General features: G+C 39.1%; 1 protein-coding gene across 2 annotated transcripts; it reads right to left on the reverse strand.

The window, feature by feature from the left end:
* Positions 1 to 938: 938 nt before the first annotated feature.
* On the reverse strand, positions 939 to 19,215 carry LOC139708247 (putative protein-lysine deacylase ABHD14B). 2 transcript variants are annotated; one of them, XM_071620221.1, is made up of 6 exons: positions 19,141 to 19,215; positions 10,107 to 10,352; positions 7,873 to 8,028; positions 6,496 to 6,634; positions 3,687 to 3,907; positions 939 to 1,332 (listed from the first exon to the last, which is right to left on the reverse strand). In XM_071620221.1, the coding sequence occupies exons 1-6, from the start codon at positions 19,144 to 19,146 to the stop codon at positions 1,147 to 1,149; spliced, it is 954 nt and encodes a 317-aa protein (XP_071476322.1). In that variant the 5' UTR covers positions 19,147 to 19,215; the 3' UTR covers positions 939 to 1,146. The 2 variants fall into 2 exon arrangements, with proteins under 2 accessions (XP_071476322.1, XP_071476323.1); XM_071620222.1 differs by having other exon boundaries at positions 940 to 1,332; positions 19,025 to 19,214.
* Between the last annotated feature and the right edge of the window lie 1,807 nt (positions 19,216 to 21,022).

Below are 21,022 nucleotides of genomic sequence, written 5' to 3' on the forward strand. Positions count from 1 at the left end.
AGTGTCTTATCATTTAATCATTATATGTGTCACAAATGGAAAAAAGGAAGAATCCTTGCAGATTATCCTCTGTTAATTTCAGATTAAAAACAATAACAAAACATTTATGCATTACACAAAGTGTTGTAATAAAGGAAGCAATATTCACATATTAAGTATCTAGTTTTGATTCAAAAGTATAAGTGGGTGATTTGTTTTGTTTTGTTTTTTTAACCACCCAATCAAATTTTAAAAATCAAACTAAAAAAAAGACACCCTACAATATGAACAGGGCGACACCTTACATAAAAGAAACACACGGCTCGATCTTTCTCTTGTGATTATCACAACACTGGGTATAAAATGTAAATCTTGACAGTATATAGGCTTAGGCTGTATTGCTATTTAACTCATAGCACTGCTTTCCGTGTTGCCCATGCAACCTGGTGGGGTCAACTTATGCCTAAATGGACAGGGCACAGAAGGAAAAGTAGTTCACAAAGCATCTATTAAACATGAATGGGAAGGATGGCAGTGATCAGACGACATGTACAGCAAGGTCTCGAGGAACTCTCCTTCACAAATGATGACACAGTTGCTCATAGCATCTTTGACCCCTCTGCTACCTACTACTGTGTGTCAGAGTAGATATGCCCCACTGCTGCCAAGACGAAATACAGAAAACTAGAACTTCCATCCTGTAGAGAAGCAGCTTTTTCAAGTCCCCATGATCATACACGTTGGGCCAGAATTCACAAAGGTAAGGTACATACTGGCCATAGATATGTACAGTTGTAAGTTTGGATTCACATGTATGTGCTTGACATTTCATGTATGCCCTCAGACACCCAAAACTAAATGCATGGCAACACGCGCATGTGCGAAGTACACCTATTTTTGGACCAGAGTATAGAGTCCAACACCAAATTTAGACCGTTGATTTGATTTAAACTACCTTTGTGAATTCAGGACAAAAACTACCACAGCTACCTGAAGCACTCTGCAATTCATGTTTCTTGAGAGCCATCTTGGCAAGTACAGGATGGTCTGTTCTGATCTCCACCATGGAGAAAATTACAAAAATAGGAGCATTTCAAATAGTTCAAGGTCACAATCTTTATCTGTCTATTGCTGTTCGTTCTCCCAGCCATGTGGGCGAAATCATATCTAGCTGTAAACTTTGTCACAGAACTCCAGGAGAGCTTGGTGAAATTCCAGGGGCTTGTCCAGGTAGGCAGCATGTCCAGCTCCCTTCAGTTCCAGGACCTGGTTATTGGGAAGATGTTTCAGCATCTTCAGTGAAGTAACTCCAAGGCTTTCGTCAGTCTCGCCATATGTGATGAGGGTCTGGACCTGCAAATTTCAAACGGGAAAAGCAGAAAGTGATTAGCTAGTAACAGTTGGCCTCAAACCAGTAGTCTCCTACAAGTAGGGTGGGTTTGACTCATTCAAGACTAATTATGGTTGATACACGAACAGTGACAATTTCCAATGAAAACAAAAAAAACAAAAACAAAAACAAAAGTCGAAGAAACAGAGAAATACACATAATAAACGATAAAAGACACAAGAATTGAAACTACTTCTGGAAGTTTTTATGATGTACAATTGTTATGTTAAAACATATACAAACCAAATATTAGACTCTCTATGCTTTTAATTAATATTTAACTGGCTAAAAGATAAGGACTTGGGCTCAATTTGCATATTCAATTAACGAAAATTAGAAATTGATAACTGCAAAAAAGTTTCAAGACACAATCTTGTAGATTATGACATGGGTGTTGTGCTTGCCAAATTTCATAAAATTTCTATCAATCAAACAAATCATGTTTTCATCTGACCTCCTTAGCTACAGTCATTGCTTGACATAAGAAATTCTGAAAACAATAAAATGCATAAGAATTCAAATGACTTTTGGAAGTTTTTATGATCTACAATTGTTGAATATATTTAAAACATATACAAACTAAAAAATTTGACTCTCAATGCTTTTGATTAGGCTAAAATATTACATCTTGGGCTTAAATTTGCATAACTGATTAAACAAAATTTGAAATTGATCATTTCTAATAAAATCTGAAGACGCAATTTTGTAGATTACAATGAGGGTGTTACACATGACAAATTTTGCCCGGATCGCATCACTGATGGCCAATATATCAGGGGGACGAAATCTGCCCCCTCCGGTTTAAGCATAGCCAAAAAAGCCCAGCCTGATTAGGGTTAATCCTAAAAAGATTGGGCTATTTTGATGCCTCACAGGACTGGGGTGGCTCATTGGGCCCCCCAAGATCTTGGCCGTTGACTGCGTGATCGCAAGGAAAATTGGCATGTGCGCCACCCGCCCACAAGGTAATCTACAAAACTGAATAGGTAATCACTTCACAATTATTCAAATCTATTTTTTTAATGAATTAAGTATGTTAATTTACACATGAAATTAAAAAAATGGGATGTAAATCTATAATAAAAAGGTCCAAAACTGCTAATTTTTGGCTTAGGTACTCTTTGTAGGATTCTTATTGAATGTACATTAAAAAAACAGTGTTATCACTTTTTTTGTAATGTATTTTATTGTTTTTGAAATTTCTTATGTATTTCATTGTTTTTTAATGTTTGTTTTTTATTTTTCAATGGAAATCATTGGCAACACTATTCTGATCATAAACAACATGAAATTAATTGATTTTGATCAGTAAAAGCAAAAATAGTGATACATTTATGTATTTTGGTCAGAAACAGAATTTGCATTGGCTTTGTACATGAAATCACGTTTTTAGCAATTTCGGGTCTGACATGCACTTACAAAATAAAATATTGTGTAACTTTAGAACTGCATATCCAGGCGTCGCGAAATTTGGTCTCAAAAGTTGCGCAAGACTTTAAAAAAAAAAAGTCTTAAAATGTCTCGGCGGGAGATTTATAGGTTACAGATCAATCATGAAAAATGTCGAGGGGGGCCCAAAAAGCCCCCCCCCCCCCCCAGTCTTTTAAGGGTTAAACTAAAGTCAGTAACCTCTGACCTTTCACTTTAATTCCCATTTCAAATTGTATACTTACATCCTCCCAACCAAATTAAATCAAATATCACATTGGAAAATCATATTTCTTTGGCAAAAGTTCAGTGACCTTTGACCTTTGCACATGAGGAATGCCAAACATTCAACAATGTCAATACTTCATGTAGCACATGTGAGCCAAGTTTCAATTATATTTGTATTTATTAAACTTTTCTCCATAGTGTTGACAAAATCTGGGGGATATGGACAAATGCATCTCTGTGCTTTGAAATCATACATGCATGATTTAATTGTAATATCTCTCTTCTAGGTTTCATATCCTTTCAAAGCTCTGTATGATTCCATGACTAACCCATATACTGTAAAAGTGGATATTTTCGCGCGACTAATTTTTCGCGCTTGGGCGGGTAAGAAGAGTTTCGTGTGTTTTTAATTCTGCGGAATCAAGACATCACGCACAGGAACATGTGGCTAGCAAAAATATTTGCATGTTTTTATTTTCGCGGTAGTTTCTGGTTGCGCAAAATGCGCGAAAATTTCAACACCGCGAAAATTTCCACTTTTACAGTACACTCATTTGTTTCTCATTTGACAAGTGCAATGAACAGTGAAGATTTCATTTCCTCTAGATAGCATTCATTTTGAAAACTCTGAAAAAGGGTAAGGTATCCTAGAATCACTCACTGGGATGGCAGCATACTCCTTTTCACTCAGCTTGTTGGTGCCCACTGGAGCCACAGGGACGTAGCCCTTGAAGAGAGTTGGGTGCTCTTTGAGGAACGGGACGGAGTAGGTGCCGCTCATGGAAGGACTACAGATCACTGCGTCATCCATATCCAACCCCTCCATCACCTTCTTCATGAAGGGCACAGAGGCTATGTCTGCCTTGGGCGTGTCCCCGTAGCCTGTGTGATTGGGGAGGAGGCAAAAACAAACTCACAATCAATCCTCCTCTTCCATTGCAGCCACTGAGGAGCTTTAGATTTGCAATGAAGATGTTAAGAGAAAAAAAACAACAAAAACAAAACAAAACTGTTCTGCGCATGCACAAGACCGCTTCTATCAAAATTGATCTTGAATCTTCTCAGATTTTACTAACAGTTCTGGGCCATCCTACCGTAAGCTCCAATTCATGACCAAGAGAGCTAAATGTTCTTGATGTCATTATGATGAACAGCATACATGTATGGAGGCGCTATTGCATCTTCACGAAATCTAAAGCTACTTTGCAACACAACGCAGGGAGAGAGGAGAACGGTTCATGCAAGCGTCGTCCTAGCATCCGCATCTGTCAATATGCATCTCACAAGACAAGACCCCCTGAGCCTCCTGCAAAATAAGAGAGAGCAGGCCACTCTGCTACATTCAGCAGGTATTTTGTTTTGTTACACTAGTACTGTGCTACTACTTCAAGATTGCCAAGTGCCACTGTTTACCCCTCCCCCCAAGATAGGTATTTGTGTTGGTCTGGCACAACACTGTACAGTAAGTCTGAGACATGTCAATTTACAGCTTTTGTCAAAAGCAGAACAAAAGCATAATCTAATGCTGCAATTTTCAACTAAAAACAAACAATACAAGAAGTTTATGTTCAACTAGATACTACTAACAATGAAAAAGCAATTCAAAAAAAAAAAAAAACTAGACATGAGAGCGAATGGTATGCCTCCGTCATAATGCATGGTTCTCCCAGTGGGTCTATAGTACATCTTGACAATGTGTGACAACAGATTCACATAATCGGTAAAACACTAAAATGACACGTTTGTCACAAATGTGTTGAGTGCTCACTTTCCTTGAACTAAATTAGATTAAATTGGATGAATGACTACATTAAGAGGGCAGTTATTTATGGATTTGAGGATTTTTACTTGACCTTTGACCTTTTTATAAGTTTATGCACTGAGCAGTCTCCAAGGTACAGGAAAACAAGTGTAATTTCAACAGCAAATTCCCAAGAAAATCACTGTCCAGCAGTACATGCATAAATATACATACTAAATTTATACCTTGAGCCCCTTCCGAAATCCTGTAAAAGTGTTTTTTTTCGCGGTGGTTTTATTTTCGCGCTTTTCGCGCTTTGAGGTTGATCCGCGAATTAAACATCACGCGAAAATGTTTTGAACTCGTCGCTTGTACAACGCTATCATTACCGACCGCGAATTTAAACACACGCGAAAAAGTCTGCACCGATGGAAACCGCGAAAGTTTCTGTACGCGAAAGAAACCACTTTTACAGTACATGTCTGGAGGAAGTGAAATTTAACATTTTCAAATGGCCTTTGACCTTTCGACCTTTGACCTTTTGGCCAAAAACTTTTCCAGAGAGTCTCTATTGGGTCAAACATGTATACACTAAGTTTCAAGAAAATACCTTCAGGCATTGCATAGATATGAGGGAAAGAGTAAAATTTTGAGGAGATGATCTTGACCCATGACCCTTGACCGTTGACCCTGAAATGCTCAAGGGAATCAATATCAGGCAGTACATGCATATGTACTAAGTTCCATAAAGATACCTTGAACCATTTCCAAGATATGGAGAAAAAAGTGAAATTTTGGCATTTTCACTTAAAAGACATTTGACCTTTGACCACATGGCCAGAAACTTTCTCGAGAGAATCTCTATCAGGTACAGTGTAATACATGTCCCATACAATAAGTTTGAAGACAATACCTATAGGCATTGCATAGATATTGGGGAAATAGTGAAATTTTTAGCAATCGATCTTGACCTTTGACCTTTGACATCGAGCATGTGCCCTCTCAAATGTTGATATGCACATCTTAGTCCATTCATACATACAAGTTGTATACATGCCATGTTTCAGTAGCTTACCTCATTATCATTATTGCTATTTTCATTATCAATATTGAGTGTAGTATATACTTTGATATGTTTGATAACTTGTATTTGTTGGTTGACTCTCACCTTCATTTTGTTGCCTCCTCTTGGTATACCTTATTAGGGCTTGTTGTTTTCTCAGCCCCCCCCCCCCCCCCCCCCCCCTTGCCGTTGCTCTTTCACTCTTTTCCTTTCTTTATTCCTTTGTTGTTCCTTTTCTTGTTTGATGTTGCCTACTATTCATCCTTTTCCTTCAATGGTTGCCCCCTGGTCCTCAGGATCATTACTGACCCTCCTCTGGCTTTTGTCTGTCCACCCTCCTACTCTAATCCCCCTCCCTTGACCTGTTGGGCTCCTTGCCCATGACCTCCTACCCTGTCCTTTTGTTTCTTTGTTCTGTGTCCCTAGCCTGTCCCTGACTGTCCCTGTTGACTCCATTTTACTCACTTGGCTTGCCACTATTGGATAAGCAGTTTTCAGCAGCTTTTTTTTTTGGTACAACTAGCACACCTCATAAACGTTTTTTTAATTATAACTATCCATAAATAGATTATGGACGAAGGACAGATGGACAACACAAAAACATAATGCCTCCAGCGACACTATTTTTTATTCTCTTTTTCTGCGAGGTCACACAGTGGGGCTTACCTGGAAGATCGATAGCGACAGCCCGGTAGCCGTGGCAAGCCATGTAGTGTAGAGTACCCAGATCTTGCCATGTCAGTGAGCTGAACCTCATCCCATGTAGGAAGAGCAACCTCCCTTTGGGCTCTGACGCCGGAAGTACCTGAACACAGCAAATTGCATGACACACACCGTCAGCATTTATCATTCTACACCACTCTCAACAGAGTTTTACCAGGTGTTCCACAATTCATCAGAGAACATTCTTAGCTGATAGATGTTACACTTATTCATATTCATAATAAAATCAAATGCATAATTCTTCAACCTCTTTTGAACCCTACAAGATTTGCCTACTGCAAATAAAGTTCCAGTAATCCCTGGTATAAAATGGATCAATCTTGACCGATTTATTTAAATTTTTGTTATCCCATGCACGTCCGATGTAAGATGACTGAGAATTTTGAGGTTGAATAGCTTCAACACAACACAGTGATTTCAGCAAAGCTATGTGTTTAAACCTTAAACCTAAAATACCCTAAAACTCTATGCATATGCCACTAAATTTCTCCCGCTTTTGTTCTTTCTTTCATTCTTTCTTCTTCTCCTTCTTCTTTTTTCTCTCTCTCACTCACTCACTCACTCAATCCACCAAATTGGGAGTCTGGAAGTTGCTCTCACAACCAATCACAAAGCACTGGAAATATTAAACTTGCAAAATATTAAAATTGTTACCTGCAAAAAAAACAACAAAGAAACAAAAAAATAATAAGAATGATGAAACTTAATCTAACAGTAAATCTTGCAGTTTCACAGCTCAGCAAAGGTACATGCAATGCAAAACATTTGTATTGTTTCTTTTTAGCCAGTAAAATTTTGTGTGTGGCCTTTCAACTCCAATCACAAGCAGATGAATACATGTACATTCTAGCTCAGAATGGTATACTACACAGTAATAACTGTGTCTGTATTCCATCTTGGAAATGTGCAGCTATGCGGCAAACTGCTGAAAACATACTAGGTTCTCCCAATACCTAAAATTATTGTCTTGAAAGTAAAAGTTTGTCATTAAGTACTCAAACACAGAAATATAAAGGAAACTTCATCTCATAGGGTTTCCTTTGACAGAATCAAACTTATTCAAGTGGGAATGATACAGTAAGTTTGCCACCCTCTTGAGATTGCAAATCATTTTTAAGCCCTCCATATATATTTAAGTAATTCTGGGGAAAAGTTATGTTTTGTTGCAAAACTTCAAAATTATATGTATTTCTACTATTAAAGCTATACAATGGTAGATCACATACTTACTTTCTGAAGAGAAAACATACTACAATGTGTATCAGAAATCTGTACTTGCTAGCATCTCTCAGGCAGTTACATGGGGTCATATGTCCATACCTCTCTGTAGTGGACATTGACGTGGTCAAATTCTGGCAGGACCTGCTTCTTCATGGTCAGCTTGGTGTTCTGGAGAGCCTCCGCCTTGATTTCTTCCCAAGTCATGGTTCCACTGAGGTCTATGCGCTGGCACTGCTGAGTAGATTCCACTTGTTCCTGCAGAGAGGTAATGTTTGGAAAATGTAATGCATTCAATGTGTGAACAACTTTCTACAGATTTGCTAATAACTCAGATTTGCAAATGATAAAATACTCTTGCATATCATGACAGAACAGTTGTCTTTCAAGTCAGGAAACAATGCCAATTATACTCCTTGCAAAAAGACTAGAATCAACCCAAGCCATATTTGATTGTAAGTATATACAGTAAGAGTACAACTCATTCAAGTTCTACACGTATACACTATGGACAAGTACATATACAAAGTACCCAGTACCTGTTTTATCTATGTATATTGTCCAAACGATGTTTGAAAAACAGCTTCTGAAGATAAAATTGCCAAGTGGCACACAGTGGCACACAGTAAACATACCAGTAATTGTATATTAATCTTACTTTCCCCATCCCCCCCCCCCCCCAACACACATACACATTACAGTCCCAAGATACATGTACCAGCCATTTGTTTGCATTATATCATGTCACGCACATGACATACATTTCAATAATTTCCTTCTTTACCAGCTGTAAAATACACACACTTCAAAATATTCAGTGCCCTGCATGGGCACCAACATGCTGGTTACTAGTTCCAATGTACACGTACAAGTACAACATACAGTACATGTAATCAAGCTACATGCACATCTATGGCTAAGATAATGCAGTAAGTTTCTCAAACCACTCAAAAATGATCATAAAACATTTTGAATTGGGCAGAATGAATCTTACCGTGTTGAACATGTAGCCTGGTTCTCTATTAAATGTACATGTACACCCACTTTAATACAGGTTGTACTCTTTACAAAATTTTCCCAGGCACAACTTGTACTGGTACATGTATCACACCCACAAGTGAGTCTGGACTTTGAACAGAATACAGTACCCTGGACCATACAGTGTAAACGTGGGAGGTCAAAGTTCATAATCACTGTACAATGTGTATCATACACAGTGTGTTCAAATGCAGGATGCATACAATATGCATACAATGTACCGGCTAATTGTTGAATGCATAGATCTGGAAAAATTTCTTGTATCATTTTTCCCCTACATGTAATTCATGAAGTGACCTCTGTTTTACAGAGATAACCAGTAGCAATCCCTTTTTACAGCACATACAGTATGCCAATAACAGTTAATGTATTTGAGTCTGACAAATATTACAGAAAAATGTAACAAGCTTGTAGTATTCCAATGAGTATGCTGTTGATGCATTCTCACATGCACACCATACTATTCATCACATAAACTTACATTTCCAAACTTTAACATTTCTCTTAGTTTTTTTATTCTTTTTTATCTTTTATTTCTTAAATGTGATTTGCAAAAAGACCACAACAGATCCAAACCCCACTGGTTGTCACCACAATAGAATGTCTAGATATCGGAAATTACTGTAATATTATACCCAAATCCAAAATAAATTTATAATGAGAAATCCTAAGAGACTACAGCTTTCATCATAGTTTCAACAATCTAAAAGCGAAAAGTTACATTTCAGAGCTGAATTCAATGTTAACTACATTTAGCTTGTTTCTGAGTTAGCAAACTTGCTTGAAGTATTAGGTTTTAAAAAAGTTACTAATGCGTCTAGCCTGCTATTCATTGTGAGTTAAAGGGATCGTATAGTTTTGGTCGAGACCTAGCATCAAATTTATAATATTTTTTTGTGAGATAATCAGAAACCTCTCTATGCAGATATGAATGAGCATGCAATTTCAAGAAGAATTCAACGTTTATTTGATGAAAATTGGTCTTGGAATGGCTGACATACCCAAAAAAGCAATCCTAATAAATTGGCAGGCCACGACTTTTATTAGGATCTCTTTGTTTTACCTTGTTGTTTATATATATCTCACAGTCATTTCAAAACAGATTTTCATCAAATAAACTTTTGATTCCTGTTATAATTGCACGCTCTTTAACATTTGAATCATACAGTGGTTTCTGAATATCTCGCAAAACCTTACAAGCTGAATCCTCACCTCAACCAGTACTGTAGAGTCCCTTTAAAACACCAGTAGGTGAAACAGAATGACCAGTAAGTGAGTGACCTAGATAGTCAGTTTACCTCCACTCCACTTTTCACTCCTGCAGGGAGACTATTATCACCAGGCCTCTGGTCCTTGGCTGCGACTCTGCTGAGCAGGGCACGCGAGTCCGACTTCTCCGAGGGGTAGAAGAAGAAAATGACGGCAGCAATAAGCAGCGAGGTGAATCCAAAGGCGGCTGTCTTGAAGGTCACATGACGCAGCAGTGAGCCCATTCTACCTTTCTGCTGATTTGTTTGCATCGACCGGCCAAAGTTCAGCGAAGCCTGGCAAACACCGGAAGAGGAGACGATTACAATAAGCAAATCATTCCCAGGTCAATGATCATCAATTTTTAATTGAACACCAGATGCTTTCACAGGAGACGGAGAGAGATGGTACATATCAAGTTCACCATTAATTGGAAAAAACTGTAACATGATATCTGATTTGATGTAAAACATGCTGGTATGTACAATGTATGTGTTACATGTATGATCAAAATGCCCATAGTAGTTACAATTTGCAAGATCACATCGACACAGGCTTCAAAAGATGAACAAAAATCATACACCTGACACCTGTAATCAATACAAAAAACAAGGCAAGTGCCAAATTGTGTCTCGCCCATTCGCGTACAAGAAATCAATATTTTTCTAACTCCCAGAAGTTCATTGACCCGCCTATGACTTTTGACCTTGTGGTGACCTTCAACTCCCCAAGGGACATTTACCATCCAAGTTTGGTCACAAACGGACAAAGGGATCAAAAGTTATGAGCCATAATCGAAACGCACCATAAAAACTTAATGGGCCCTAAAAATTTGTTGACCCTTTTCTGTGACCTTTGACCTTGTGATGACCTTTAATTCCCCAAGGGACATCTACCATCCAAGTTTGGTCACAAACGGACTTAGGGATAAAAAATTATGGGCCACAATCGAAACGCCCCCTAAAAACTTAACATTGGGCCCTAAAAGTTTGTTAACCCCTTTTTGTGACCTTTGACCTTGTGATGACCTTCACCTCCCCAAGGGACATCTACCATCCAAGTTTGGTCACAAACGGACAAAGGGATCAGAAGATATGAGCCACAATCGGAACGCGCCCCAAAAACTTAACATTGGGCCCTAAAAGTTCGTTGACCCCTGTCTGTGACTTTTGACCTTGTGATGACCTTCACCTCCCCAAGGGACATCTACCATCCAAGTTTGGTCACAAATGGACGAAGGGATCAAAAGTTATGAGCCATAATCAAAACGCGCCATAAAAACTTAACATTGGGCCCTAAAAGTTCGTTGACCCCTGTCTGTGACCTTTGACTTTGTGATGACCTTCATCTCGGATCCCCAAGGGACATCTACCATCCAAGTTTGGTCACAAATGGACAAAGGGATCAAAAGTTATGAGCCATAATCAAAACATGCCATAAAAACTTAACATTGGGCCCTAAAAGTTTGTTGACCCCTGTCTGTGACCTTTGACCTTGTGGTAACCTTCAACTTCCCAAGAGACATCTACCATCTAAGTTTGGTCACAAACAGACAGATACATCAAAAGTTACAAGCCATAAACGAAACGCGCCCTAAAAACCTAACATTGGGCCCTAAAGTTCATTGACCTCTGCCTGTGACCTTTGACGTTGAGGTGCCCTTCATGTTTGGTAGAATGTGTAACTTTGTCCCTGCATTCAGACGATCCCCCGCTGCAAGGGGAATCTCCCGTTTGCCAGGACATCCCCCGGCAATCCCATCGTGTGGACGCTCGGTGGGACATTCCCCTGTTCCCCGGAAAGCTTGTCGAGCCCGGCAACAAATTCTGGTGGGGGACAGAGCGCGCAGCTCATGCAGCTGTTTTCCTCCTAAGTGCGCATGCTCAAAATGCCATTTTGTACGCGCATACGGTGCCTAGCCGTGAACGGGGGATATCAAGACACGTGTGGACGGTCAATCGTAAAAAAGATACAATCTCTCTACGCTCTCCCCACGAAGAGGGGGATCGTCTGAACGCCGGGTGTATAACCACTCTTCCCTCCAAGTTTGATTGAAATTGAAATCCTCAGTAGAGAGTTATTCAAGTTTTTGTAGCGTTACGGACAGACGACGGACGGACAGACGCCGCAGGCGATCCCTTACTCTCCCCACACCTCCAGTGGGCTCGACAAAAATTAGTCAATCATGCATTATGACTGTGATGAATATGATTTCAGGTGGATGGATGAAAATGAAGCCATGATTAAATGCATCCTTAAGGAGTTTGTCCTACATATCAGCTTGCACTTTGATCCTCAAGTGGCCTACCACATCAGTTTGTATACATGTGTGTGGGGGGGGGGGGGAGGGGAGGGGAACCACAGGTCTGTTTCATGGACTACTCATACAGTTGTATTCTAAAACAATGAAAATTACTGAAAGATCAAGATTTATACTAAATGATGTACCAATAATTATCTCACACAGTCATGTACATACACACTACATTGTATAAAGATCAAACGTAACCCTACATCACAAACCACCAAAAAGTCGCCAGACATGGACAGAGCTACCAAGTCTCACGCATTCTGCGTGAGACTAAAGCATTTAGGGGCCATCTCACGATCTCACGCATGGCACCCATTTTTCTCACGCATCAGGCAAAGTCTGCAACTTGGGCCTATAATAATGAGCATAGCTCAAAAGATTAGGCTAAAGTGATAGTTGCAAATGACGGTATATTTCCCTTTTGTCTTATAGTCACCCAAGTATGCACCTGATCGCACCATTAAGAGCTAAAAATTGAAAAAGCTCCTTACCGTGGGACTCGGGCCACAGGGGGAAAAAAGACCCCTCTCACACCCTCGCTCGCACGCACATTCGCATGCTGAGATGCCGAGTCATGAAAATCTCACTCATACAATTTTTTTGAACTTGGCATCCCTGCATGGATTTTGAGTTACACACATGGCAAATTAGCTGGTTTCAAGCTTCAAAATGATGTAACTCAATACAAATGGACTCTCCTAACCTACTATATATTTTGTATGAAATATATTTCGCGAGTCTAAATTTTTGTGAATCGGGAATTCCCGACGATTTTACGAGTGGTTAAATTCGTGATCGTGGGGTCCTGTACTGAACTGAGAAATGTACACGCGTATGTAACATTCACAACGAGTCAATATTTTCGCATGTCTTTTAAAAGATAATATAAAGTTTCGGTACCTCAAAAGTTTCCCTGAATTTCCTTGTCTTAGTTTGTGTTTCAGGTTAAAGTACATTGTCTGTGAGACTTACTCGCCCCAAAGCGCTCTCATGTCTTAGTAATCATGCAATAATAGTTTCGTACCAGAGCCGCCGCCGCACCGTACGGCGGCGAGGTAGTATTGTACGAAACCATTATTGCATTGACAACTGCGACCAGCAGCGTGCAGCCCCATACGCATAGCTAACTGCGACCAGCAGCCCCATACGCATAGCGTAATGGGGCTTCGCATTGTAGCATTCAGGATCATGACAGATTTAGTATCGCAGGTAAATGTCAACTTAAAATCCAAAAATTTCTTCAATTTGAAGACTTACCAATTAAGTTGAAGTATTGAAAACAGGCTTCGGACAACGATTGGTTCTGCCAATAGTCCCTTTCTGTTCGAATTGATGACTGAATGTGACTCGGTCGAGAGGACCTTGGGAGAGCTACATACACTGAATACTACGGCGAGCGCATGCACACACAAACATATCCATTCATGGATTTGATATTTGTGCACATGTGATGTGTTCGCATGCACTGGCTGTAGTATTCAGTGTATGTAGCTCTCCCAAGGTCCTCTCGACTGAGTCACATTCAGTCATCAATTTGAACAGAAAGGGACTATTGGCAGAACCAAACGTTGCCCAAAGCCTGTTTTCAATACTTCAACTTAATTGGTAAGTCTTCAAATTGAAGAAATTTTTGGATTTTAAGTTGATATTCACCCGCGATACTAAATCTGTCATGATCCTGAATGCTACAATGCGAAGCCCCATTACGCTATGCGTATGGGGCTGCTGGTCGCAGTTAATTGCATGATTACTAAGACATGAGAGCACTTTGGGGCGAGTAAGTCTCACAGTGTTAGTTATATGAAAGGTACTTTAACCTGAAACACAAACTAAGACAAGGAAATTCAGGGAAACTTTTGAGGTACCAAAACTTTTTATTACCCGTATCTTTAATTTTGCAAATAGCACCCGACTCGTGAAATTCGCGAAAATAAAAAAATCACAAATTATTTGGCACATGGGTAATTCCATAAAATAGGGACCCACTTTGTGACATACCTATTTTGCCAATAAAATCAGAAAATCAGATTTTTGTTCAACATAACTTAAAAACATAACTAAAGAGCATTCATATTGAGTAAGTCCCTTGAAACTGACTGAAAATTAACATTCTAAACTGAAATTCAAGGAAGTCAGCATACCAAATTGCAGTGTATGGGGAAAAACTGGTTCACCATGTAAAGGGGTCACCATTGGCGTCCCCCTTACACGGTGAACCATCCATTTTGGCATCTTACCACATATTTCAAACTAGTTCTATTTTTGTTTCAATAGAAGTGATTATTTTGAAGTAAGAAATTAGCTATACTATTGAAAAAATGACACAACCCCTATTTTTGGCCAGGAAAAAGATTCTTCAATGTTTCTCGTGTAAGGGGGACACCAAATATCATTTTTGCATTTTTTTTTTCTTCAAATTGATAAAGTGGTCAATCTTTTATACCTGTTATAAAGAAACCACAGCTACATTGTAAATATGCCAATGAGGAGCAATTATTGTTGTGATAAGACACAAAAAATTAGCTATCACTGTGCCCTGACGTAATATTTAGGGGGACACCAAAGCCACATGTGTGAAAATTATAATTTGGTCTTTTTTTCATATTTATTTATTTTACCCCAATTTTCTCTTGAAATCTTTTAAACTATGTGATTGCTAACAAAATAACAACAAACAGTTCAACACTGGCCCTTAATATGGATTCCACACTCATAAATTAAGATTTCTCATGTAAGCAATTATGGGGACACCAAAACTTACACGTGAAACGTCTTTCTTGGGATTTACGTGCACAAATATGTATCAATTGATGCGTGAATTATATTTAAAGTGTTCAAAATTTGCTCGTCTTTTATCATTTTTGACCCCTTAAAATAGAGTTTAATCCACGAACATGCTGTAAATCTGTCTAACTGGTGTTACAGTAAAATGTCACACAATTTTGCCCAAACAGTTGTGATTTTGTACTTTTTGTCAAAATTCATGTGGAACTTTGAAGAAGCAATTTCTATATTTTACTTTGAAAAGGAAGATACTTTAATAGTGTACCTGAATAAGAGTATTCAGAAGTAAAATTGATTTAGGGTATGTAAGTTTTAAGCAATGACAATATGAAGCAAATAGAAGGGGCATTTAACTAGTGGGACCCTTTTTAATGGAATTACCCATAATATATACAGTAACTTACAACCCGTTGAGGACAGGCTGATTTGGCTACAACATGTGTTTCCCATAGACCCCTGCCTGAGTATATTTGGGACTCGTCCTCAATGGGTTAATAATGGAAAGAACCTACACACCCTGGAAAAGTGTTTACTGAGAAAGGAGGCTTTGAAGTTTGGGGTGTATTCAAGTGATTAATCTTATCAAACTGTGCTTTTAGCAAGGAATGGGAAAAATGGGATGTAAAATCTAGGACAATCACAAAGAAGGAAATATCAGATTACACAGACATTTTGCACTCTATTAACATCTATTCATGATAAATACTACACACTTTCCAAGCAGTCTAAGAAATGAAACAGGGCCTCCGAGACAACCTACTGTAATTACACTTCAACAAATAAGTGTTAAATATAAAAACCACAACTTTTCCATATGTTTTATGATCCCAAACTGAATAATAGGAATTATGTCAAAGACAGATTGCTCCTCCAAATAACAAAAACTACAAATTAACTAGGTTCACCCATTTCATCTATTTTGAGTCCTCACGTAAACTTTTGGCATGCAACTTTTTTCTCTTTTTTTTGGTTTTGTGATGCATAGTCACATATAAAGATAAAGACTTACATTGAATCTTTCTGTTAGTGTGACTAGCTAGCTCTAAGAATGCATGATATTGCATTTTTTTTTCCATTGTATTCTTCTACTCGCATACATGTAGTTATACACTGTACTTTAAGGTTCTGTATATGGCAGACGTTTGTTATTTCCAACACTACTTGCATGCCTTTTGTTGATTTGCAATTCTATCACTGATTACTGTACCTGTACGAGCTGAAAATTTTGCTTAGATATTTTCGCGCATTGCTACTTGGAGGACATTTTTGCGTGTTGTTAATTTCGCGGGTGCTAGGGTCTAACTGAACTTAGTTATTCGCGCGTTATTTTTGCAATTCAAACGCGATTCGCAAAATTCGCGAAAATAAAACCACCGCGAAAATTTCAGCTCGTACAGTACCTGTCGTTGGGCCCTTTTTTCACCTTTGACCTCGATTCATCAGTCCCCATCCTCTCATTTCAAGCTTCTAATTAATTTCTTAATTTCTTTCTTCTTAAAAAAAATATCTAAATTTCTCATGGATACTCCAAGCTGAAGTACTGTACAAATGGAAATTTTTGCGCATTTTGTGCTTGCTACCAGAAACTAGTGTAAAAATAAAAGCACGCAAAATATCTTAGCACGCCAGTGTATGCTCCTGAACTTACTGTCCTGATTCTGCAGAATTGAAAGCACGCGAAACTCTTCTTACCAGGCCAAACATGAAAAATTGGTCGCGCAAAAATATCCACTTTTACAGTAGAGATAAACATGCACGTGCAAGTGGGTGTGTGTGTGTGTGACTTTTGGCCTTGGTATTTCACTATTTTCGTTTCATATGAACTTGTATCATTTTTCCACTAATCTGACCATATCATACTACCATACATTCCCTCTATACATGCTTCTAAAAATGTTATATTTAGTAACTTTTAACTTCTGATTTGAAGTGATTTGCTCAAAGATCATTTCAGTATGTCTTACATCCTACACTTCGGCCAGGAATTTTTAAATATTGTGACAGGGTGCCTATTTGCTGCAGAGGCAGTTTTATTCATATTACCGTACATTGTAAGATAGCTGAAGAACTCCTAAGCCAAGTTTGCTCTGGTAATCAAAAATAGTCCCACTTTAGAACAAAAGCAGGAGTTACTGTACTTGTATTGTAAAGTGTTTAATATGGGAAGTGAGAGGACTCTCGCACTGCACCTGGTTGGGCCTTGGCCAACAAATGTTCAAAATGACCCCTGCCGCTAATCGGCGCCCGTTGCGAATAGGAATGATTACTGTATAAGCTGTTATTTTTCGCGTACAGATATTTTCGCAAATGAGGTCATGGACATATATATGGCGAGATGTTGTTAAATTGCAAATTGGCACGAAGTTGTTGTATAGTGCACTTTCACACCAGCGCATGGGCAACATTTCCACGTTATTAAATTCGTGGTCCAACAGAGATTCGTCAAATTCGCAAAAATTAAACCCTTGCGAAAATATTTTCAGCTTAAAATTTACAAAACTACTCTTGTCCCTAGAAACAGTTTTAGATAATGATATCTCCCATGGAAGGACAAACTAAAAGCGTGCAGTAATCTTGGGTACTAAATAAAGCACAAAAGGAGCTGGACATGGAAGAAAGAAATTATTGACTATGATTCTATACAGGAGATAAAGTTTGCTGTATGTCTGTCCTATTCACAACTTTTGTCACACAGATCTGAAGTGCAGTCAAGATTTCCCCTTTCACATATTGCAAGCCATATAAAAAGGTGAATCTTAATTTGTGTCTTGTTTGGCTGTGGTGACCATCATTCAAGAAGTTTCAGCACCTTTTTTACCTCTGCCAAGGGATGAGGTTATGTTTTCGTTATCGTTGGTTTGTTCGTTCATTTGTCTGTGTGTAAAATAACTCAAAAAGTATTGAACGGATTGGGATGAAACTTGCAGGAAAGGTTGAGAATGACACAAGTACCAAGCGATTAACTTTTGGTAATGATGCAAGAATTTTTAGGGAATTTATGAAGGATTTTTGATATTTTGGCAGGTATAATAGGGTCAATGAACTTAGGAGTTCAGGTTGGGCGTATTTGAGGTTTGCATGCGCGCACTGAAGTGCATGCTCTAGTTTCTGGTAGGGCGAGGCGCGCCGTGCATCTGAAGGTTTATCACGTAACAAAGGCTTCTATATTGGGGATCTCGGGCAATTTTTCAGTGGGTGAAAATCACTGATCTCCATATGGAAAAGCAAGATCATTGATGCCGATGGAAAGTAACTGCTTGGCGGAGGTCTGCGCTCTCGGAGTGCTTTTCTAGTTTTTTTCTTTTTTCTTTTTTTGCTGAAGTATGAGTACTTGACAATAATTGTCACATGTCTTTAAAATAAGGCTGCTTTAAACGCAGCTATGCGAAGCTAAAACCGCAAAGTTGTGAGCGGGGCTTACGGCAGGGGAGCTGGAGGATCGAGGAGCTAGGAGGCGGCGCGGAGCGGCGGACGTCGGGGATCGAGGGCGAGTGAGCTCAGCTACATGTAGCTCGGCACAGGCGCAGGCATCGCGCCGCTGGCGCCCGTGGCCGTGGTACCCCTTCACACATTCACACTGGTTGCAGGCATCATATCCACGTCATCAACAAAGTCGCGAAGTTCTGCTCTGCTTCCCCCGTTTTACTGTCTTTGACAGCATTAATTTAAGTTCCATAGTTCCCCTTAACATGTCGTTGATAATGTTAACGGTACGACTCCGGCAGTTGCCGACGTTTCGTAGCTCACTAGCTGTTTAGCTAGCTCAAAGAAACAGAAAAGAGGAAAATAAATAGACATTAAATGATCTGTGAAAGTGAATGCAAGAAAAGTGTAAACATGCATGAATCAAGACCCGGTACGGTCCGCACGAACCTTGTTTGTATTTCAGAGATCACTCCGCAGGTACACTAGGTCAGAACAGTTGCATTTCAAGCGGCTGCACAGTGAGTAAGAGCAGTATAAAGGTGAGCTGAACGTGAGAGTCTCACCTGCATGCGAAATGGTATGGTGAATTCTTCAAGAAACCGAAATTTCAATCCGAAGATTTGTGCTGGTGCTGAGAACCAAATACAGTAGCGCTGTATGATGATGGACGCCTGCGCCAGCAAAATCGTACAGTCGTTTGATAGTATTTGAATAGCAATGAGTATTTCTTTACAACTTGACTTTTGTTAAGGAGCCTAAATTGTACGCCTATTGTAATCGATTAAACAAACTTTTATCGATCAAATTTGCTCGATCAACTGTGAAGGTGGGCACATGTTTCGGAAAGAGGAAGGCAGCATCCGAACCATGCGCTACTACTGCCCTCTAGCCTATGTCTATGTATACCATTCAAGGCCACGCATGGAAACAGAAATATGTCATAAAAGTAGCTAAAACTTTGTTTTCCCCTTGCGATTGTTGGCAAAAACATATGCTTCAATATAAAGATCAAACTTAAAACTCAAAACAATTTGTGCGAATTGTATTACAGTGGTTTTACAATTGCTGACTGAAGTATGACCAGTGTACGTGCGGCATTGATATCGAAATTTAATACTTTCATGTCAAAAAAGTCATACCTCTTCTAATTTATAAAATATGCCCGATGTTCACAATATTATTGATGACAACAATGACTGAAGAATTGCAAATTGAACGGCAGACCTATGTCTTTCTTCTTTTTCAACCTTCTTAGGTACAAATTATGACTAAAACGATGTATGCTATTCTTTTCATAATTACGTCCCTCTGCGCCTCAGAATAGGATACTAGATCGAAGGCGCATTACAAATGCTGTACTTATTATTATTATTATGATTAATTTATCATCCCCCTGGATAGGAAGATCGAATAGACCTCCGATCGACTCTCCGAAAGCATACTATTGTATTATGTGCAATATTTTCGCTGTGTTGCGTTGTATTCCGTTGTAAGCGTGACTACTAGTACATTAATATTATGACATTACGAGTTTGACAGTGACTCTTGTCACGTATTTGCCTGTCACATTTATTGCTTCCGACTAAAGATACAATGTATACCGTATTGCACTTCTTTTTCTTTAGTTTGCCTCGTCTAATCATGTTAAAGCAGGGGCGGATCCACTACAATTCTGTAAATGGGAGGTGCCTTTGCAAAATTATTAAAGGGGGCGCACGCACCCCCCATTTTTTCTTTTTGTTTCTTGTGTTTTAACCCAAAAGTGGGAGGGGCGCGCGCCTGGTGCGCCCCCTCTGATTCGCCACTATAAGGAATATGAGGGCCTCATACATGTATAATCGTCATGATCTAGTAAAGGCCTTTTTCAGGTTTTTATTGATCATGCAGATGATCTCAGCCTATATGCCCTATACAGTATACTGTTGGTCTAATGGTGTAGTGTGTATTTTTATAGATAGTTTATGTACACTAGCCTGAGGGCCTAGAGATTTCATTTTCATTTATTTGGCAAAAATATGAAACAATATGAAACAAAGATTAAAACATTCAGCAACAAAGATATCAATACCTGATTGTTTGAGCATTGGCATCTACCCAGATCTGGTATCTACAATTCAGAAGATCCTCGTGTCAGTCCGAGTTTTTTTACAGATTGTTCGTGCTGATCTATAAGCAGTAGGAGGTACATGGTCACCTTTGTCTTTACTGGGTAACTGTAGGCCTATACACTAAATGTTCTCATTTCAACAGTGGAGGTGATGAAATCACAGGCCTCCAGCGCTCCCTGTATTGAAATACATGCATGCGTTTATATAAATGATGAAAGAATATTATAGTACAGTGTATTGGTCTGCCGTAAATTACCAGAGTAAAAGTATTAGGGATGCAAAATGGAGAGGGGGGTGGGGTGGTCTGACTGCAGCACCGCGCACCCCCCTCCCCCGA

This window comes from Diadema antillarum, unplaced genomic scaffold (assembly GCF_040938485.1).
Source record: "Diadema antillarum isolate AM-2024a unplaced genomic scaffold, OU_Dant_1.0 seq00001321_RagTag, whole genome shotgun sequence".
Classification (NCBI taxonomy): domain Eukaryota; kingdom Metazoa; phylum Echinodermata; class Echinoidea; order Diadematoida; family Diadematidae; genus Diadema; species Diadema antillarum.